Source organism: Chelonia mydas, chromosome 9, assembly GCF_015237465.2.
Source record: "Chelonia mydas isolate rCheMyd1 chromosome 9, rCheMyd1.pri.v2, whole genome shotgun sequence".
NCBI classification, from domain to species: domain Eukaryota; kingdom Metazoa; phylum Chordata; order Testudines; family Cheloniidae; genus Chelonia; species Chelonia mydas.
Window position 1 is genome coordinate 23,777,155 of NC_057855.1, and position 6,235 is coordinate 23,783,389.

Here is a 6,235-nt window from a genome sequence, read left to right on the forward strand (position 1 = left end):
AAAAAGAAGAAAAAACCTAAATGCCTTTCAGTCCTGGTTAGCAATTCTTAATTTTGTTGTTCAAGTAAATGTATGGATAAGCAACAGTGAAACTGAAGTCTGCACAGGTTAAAAAGCAACCATTTGCAAAAAGCCTGGAATACAACAGCAAGGAAAGTATTAATTACATCTTAGATTCTCAAAAGCGATCAGTGATTTTTGCGTGCCAAACTTGACAGACTTTAGAGGGGTTTGATTTTTCAAAGGACAGGTGCTCAGCACTTTCTGAAAATCAGGGCCCCCTAAAATATTTCAAGCTGGGTACCCAAAACAAAATCACTATTCTCTTTTTTAAAAAATAAAATAATATAAAAAAAAACTTGGGCTATTTCTCTTGTTTAACTGAATAATCCATACTGACATTATAGCATTCGAATCATCACCAGAAAGGAAATACAAAGTATTGCTGAAAGTAGGATACTAATGTAAGAGTTCTCTGTTTCTCCCAATAAAGGGCTAAATTCTGCTCTCACTTGTCCCAGTGTATAAATCTAGAATATCTATTCTGAAATTTCAGTGGATTTATACCAGAAGAAGAGAGAGAGAAATTTGGCCTAGTGTAGCTAACACTGCAAAATTAATTTCAGTGCTTCTTATTTATTAGATACTCTGAATGGAAAATTACTTTCTTCAGCCATTAGCAATTGGCATTACCAAATACTATGCAAAATGGTCTTTTTTGTTTAGTGTCAGGAACACTTCCAGAGAAGTTCCAAGATAACAGCAGCCTCTTATCAGAGCCTGGCTGAAATTTTGACCCTAAAGCTTAATTTTGCTTCTAAAGAACTTTTATTACCATCTATAAACAAAATCAAGCACTCTAAACTCTAAAATGGCTGCTTAGTCCCTTCCTTTCATGGAGGTAGTACAAAGTTGTCCATGATGCACTTGTGCCTTTCTTGGGCAAATGCAGTCCATCAGAAAGGGGCTTATTCATAAAAGAACATCTCCCTGCACTTCTACTGATTTCCTAATGTGTTGGTTGGGTTTTTAAAGACAAATTAATCTGTACTTTTAAGACCAGTCTATTTTACTATTGGTTGGTGTTTACTTTTTAAAATTTGCCAGAATAATTGTCAACTTCCTCACAAGTTGATTGGCCTATAAAAAATCTATTCGATGTAATGGGAGTTAATTAGATGCCCTACACTAATAAAGCAACAGGCACATCAGAATGCCTCTAATTCCCATGGGATGTGATTATTGGATGAAAATCAGCCCCCTAAGATTGTTTTACTACTGCTCTCTTTTGTTAATGCAAGAAATGTATATTGTTTCTCAGGCAGAGGAAGGTGGCAGATCAAGTTGTTGAATGTCAGTTTCTTCTCAGCTATATATTTCATACAGATTAATTTACTTCTTTTTAACTGGTAAAATCAAAAATTTTGAGCTGTTTTAACTGTTTGTAATGGTAATGCACAGTACTAGACAGGTTTAAGGTACAGTAGTTGCATTCAGGCAAGCCGTATTTTTCAAGTATTTTTGTTATATCCTGTTACTTTTACATTGTTGCTGAAATTAGAGCTAGCCAAAGGTACTGGATTGATATCCCTAGAGACTCAAGGCCTGTTTTTAACCTCAGCGTGGGTACAGCATGAGGAATGGCATTGAAAGCTTCCCTGCGCAGCCTCACCAGTGTGGCTCAACTCAGTTCTGGAAAGGCTATCTCTAGAGAGAGAATAGGTATTGCAGACTTTTATAGTTGTCCCCTGACTGCAAGGGTATCTATAATAGTGTTGGGCAAATAGAATATAATTGGCTGACTAGCATGAGTGTTGGCCATATTTGGGGAGCTGGATGTTTTGGAATGTCAAAGTATTTGACTGCATGCACCTGAAAGTGGGGTTGGAGATAGAGACAGACGTTACAAGGATATATAAATTTCATGAGAGTGTTTCAGGTAACTGATGTCTGAGTTAAGACTCTCAAAGCCAGCTGGTGCTGGATGCATCATGAAATGCATCATGAACCAAAGGACTAGGAAGGGGGTGGTCTGGCTATGCTGTTGGTGTCCACCCTAAGTAGGGTGACCAGACATCAAGTGTGAAAAATCAGGATAGGGGTGGGGGGTAATAGGAGCCTATGTAATAAAAAGACCCCAAAATCGGGACTGTCCCTTTAAAATTGGGACATCTGGTCACCCTAACCCTAAGAGGTAGGAGATCTCATGCCCCAAAGCTAGATCTGGCAGTGTATGACACTGTTTTGTATGTTGTTCCCACAATGGGAACAACCAACAGATGTGAACAGTCTTATCCTGTTACTTAGCACTGTGCATTTTGTGGAAAACACCAGTTTCTTTCCCACTGCTTGGAGATAGGGGAGAAACACACAGAAAAGGTGCTGTTTTAGTAATGCATCTTTGCGTAGATGGTCTGCTCATGGAGAATGCACGCTACATAGCACCCATCAAACTGTAGTGCTGGGCCTGAGATTTTTTTTAAACAGAAATGAACATCAGCACTGGTGAAATAGCTAATGAGCTGATAGGCACATCTGCAGTTGTGAGGACTGGCCTAACTACATGACTTGACAAGCTACCAATACCCAGCTTTAGTCTGTCTTTTTCATTTTAGAAATCTTTTACATTTGAATACAAAATCATTCCAAATCAAAATTTTAAAATAGGAGAAAATAAAGATTTTGGTGGGATTTTCACCACCCCACATAGTGAGGGTTCCAGTCCTGCAAACCCTCCAAGCCTGTATGTCCATGGACTCAATGGGCCTTCCCAGATCAGATCATCAAGGTGATCTATGCATCAGTTTACAATAGAGTATATACTATTAAGCTGCGCAGTCATAGGTAATGACTAGTTAAGTCAGTTTTAGGTATCCATGTCCAGCTGCATGTGGTATTTATTCTAGTTATTTGAACTGGAAGGTATTTGTATCTGGTTTAGTACTAAAATCCTACCCCACCCCCGCTTTCTCTTGAATTGTTAAACAAGGAATAGTATTATGTGGATGTTCTCCATTTACCTCACTGCGGATTTGAAAATATAAACCAAACACAGAAGAAGTATTGTGAAATGGCCAGCTGGCTGTGCCTGGATATTCCTGTAGGCCTGTCACTACCCTTTCCCCTTTAAAATTAACCATGCTAACAATATTTGCTCTGTGCAAGCAATTATGTGGCCAGTGGGTGAAAGGGAGGCAAAGAAAAGCCAAAATCTGAGAAGCACAAATGCATTGCTCTCCATGTCCATGAAAACTACAGTGGGTCCTATATACAAAAATCTGCCTGAGGTACTAAAACCCAACTCTCCTTAGTAACGTGAGGTCACATCTAGTGTTAATGTGTAGCTTATAATGAGAACAAAAGCTAGTTTGTATAGATAAACATCGATGTTCAAGCCCTTGGATTTGAACTCCCACAAGGTTCATGGGTGTTCAGATCCAGGCTTCCGTTTCAGGTCTATCACTGGTGTGCCTCGCCTGGGACACCATGGAAAAATGGATGATTCATCTCCACAGTCTTTGGTCCCAGTGTGGTGCCTGAGTAAATTCCATGGTGTGACAAAGTTCCTGCTCTACCTTGGTGGGTCTTGCGCTTATTGGCTGATTTGCTCGCCTTGGAGCTTCATGGCAGCCCTCAGCTTGGCCGTTTTTCTGAACCCACAGTCCAGGTCGATTCCTCTGTGTCTGACCAGGAGTTGGGAGGATTTGGGGGGAACCCGAGCTTGCCCTCTACTCCAGGTTCCAGCCCAGGGCCCTGTGGAATGCAGCTGTCTAGAGTGCCTCCTGGAACAGCTGTGCGACAGCTACAACTCCCTGGGCTACTTCCCCATGGCCTCCTCCCAACACCTTCTTTATCCTCACCACAATGGATACCCCCTGGTCTGATTCCACACCCTTTAAAGGGTCTACATAGAGGGTACAGCCATTCTGCCTGTCACTGCCCCCTGGCCATTCAGTGAGAATTAATGGTGCTCATTGCAACATTAACCCCTGTGCACCAGCCTCTACCTGGCTAGAAGAAGGGATGAAGTTCAGGCAGTGGCAACACAGCTCCGCAGCGAGCCATGCTTTGGTGGTTGAGGAACAGGCACTCCATGCTGATGCCACATCTCTTGGGTTGGGGACTAGATTCCTTGTTAGAAGGCCACAATCCCTGCCTATTCCATGAGCTCGCAAATCCCTCATCCCTGAGAGGATGCTAGCTAGGAATCTCCATGCCCTCCTGCAGGTTTTTCCATCAGTTAAGATAACTTATCCCTCCCTACCTTATTTTCCCTACTTATAAAATGGTGCTACTATTTCATTGACCTATTCAAATGTATACAACGAACATATTCAGGGCTTTGTGAACTGTACAATCCTTAAACATATTCATATAAATCTGCCCCCCTAGGTGTGGAAACAGTCATGGTCAACCTTAATAAAATTATTGGGGAAATTTATTTCCAACATTTTGCCAAAATATTTACAACACCCAACCTCACAGGCATGATTGAGAGATGAACCAAATTAATGTACATGCATCCGACGAAGTGGGTATTCACCCACGAAAGCTTATGCTCCAATACATCTGTTAGTCTATAAGGTGCCACAGGACTCTTTGCTTCTGAACCAACTAATGTTTGCAAAGTGCATTGAATGTATAAAGAACCATTGGCAGTCTCAGCAGAGAGAATGGCTGAATAGAGAGCTCAGCAACTGAATATGCATAGAGCCTTTGCTCCTCTTGGTCCCTCCAGGGCACAGTGAGGCGCATCCACAGGCAGTGTAGGGAAGTGTGCACTGTTGCTGTCTGGGCTGTGAATTCATGGAGCACTTCAGTTTCCCGGTGTGTCATTCAGGCACCTTTCACAACCATTAACATTGGGAGGTGGGATTGGGAGGGGGCATTATCACAATCCTATATTGGTGGCGGATGTCAACCCTTTGCAAAAGGGTGGGAGTAACATGTGCCAATGCTAAGGTAGGAAAGCTCATGGGCTACTGTGCAACCCTTACACAAATAGCCCTAATTGGATTAGTTACATGATTGAGGCAGGATTTTCTAAGGGAATGTGGCACCCAAATCCTGTTGAAATTCAATGGGAGTTAGGAACCGAACTCCTTTAGGCTCCTTTGCAAATCCCAGCCTCAGTGCTCCCCAAAGTAAGGGTTGCACAGCCTAAAGCAATGGATGTAGCTACTTCATAGGATCAACAAAAGTTTTCCCTCTGAACTGACTGTTGTGCTCCATCCCTCACCTCCTGTGTTTCAGAAAGATGATCCAGACGACTGCCCCATTGAACTCAGTAAGGTACAGAGTGTAAAAGTTGTGGCCAAGAAGCGCAGGGACCGCAGCCTTCCTCGGGCCTTTGAAATCTTCACCAACAATAAGACCTATGTTTTCAAGGCCAAAGACGAGAAGAATGCTGAAGAGTGGCTTCAGTGCATCAATGTAGCTGTAGCACAAGCTAAAGAAAGGGAAAGCAGAGAGGCAACCACGTATCTGTAAAACTGTCAGCCTGTCTAACCCTGAGCTTTTGCATCTGGCTTTGAAATGCAAAGGTACTTCAGCCTGTTTATCACAGAACCAAACAAAGTGATAAGAAACAAACCTGATTAGTGGGAGTGGTCCCTGTGGATTCAGCGGTTTTAGCTACTGCTGGGAACGCTCAAGTGAGTAATGGCTGCAAGATCAGGCCCCTAGACAATTACCATTGGCAACAAAGTCGCTCAAAGCAACTCATCTAATTGCTATAAAGTGAATATCTTTCCAAAGATGACTTTAGTTTAGAGCTAATATGGTGAAAGAGGCTCCTTTTGAACATACATCTAATTTACATAGCAAATTCTATATTTTGCAGCATCTTTTATTGTTAGATGATATTGGTAACAAATGATATTGAGAAACTAATCTGACAGACACTAGTGTTAGGGGGCTTATTCCTTCACCCACTTACTTCCCTGGTCCTTCTCGCATGAACAGAGAGCAACAATACCCGAAGTCCAAAGGTGCAAACAATTCGATGTTTATTGGGGTGAACTTCCAGCAAGCATGATTCCAGCTTCCTTCCTTAGTGTCCCCCTTCCCAACTCTGACACCACAGAGCCTTACCTGTGTCCCTGTTCCCATTCCTGCCCTTAGCTAAACATGATTCCAATTTCCCCTCCCCCATTCTGTGTTCCCATTTTCGCCCCTTAGCAAAACATGATTCCAATTTCCCCACCCCCATTCCCTGTTCCCATTTCCCCCCCCC

At 42.4% G+C, this 6,235-nt stretch overlaps 1 protein-coding gene across 2 annotated transcripts in view; it reads left to right on the forward strand.

The window, feature by feature from the left end:
* Positions 1–6,030, forward strand: part of VEPH1 (ventricular zone expressed PH domain containing 1) — a 151,749-nt gene extending 145,719 nt beyond the window's left edge. For both annotated transcript variants that reach the window (XM_007067077.3, XM_037909412.2), the window contains exon 14: positions 5,254–6,030. In XM_007067077.3, coding sequence (XP_007067139.2) covers positions 5,254–5,490 — 237 coding nt within the window. In that variant the 3' untranslated portion in view covers positions 5,491–6,030. The remainder of the gene's footprint in view (positions 1–5,253) is intronic.
* The last annotated feature ends 205 nt before the right edge of the window (positions 6,031–6,235 follow it).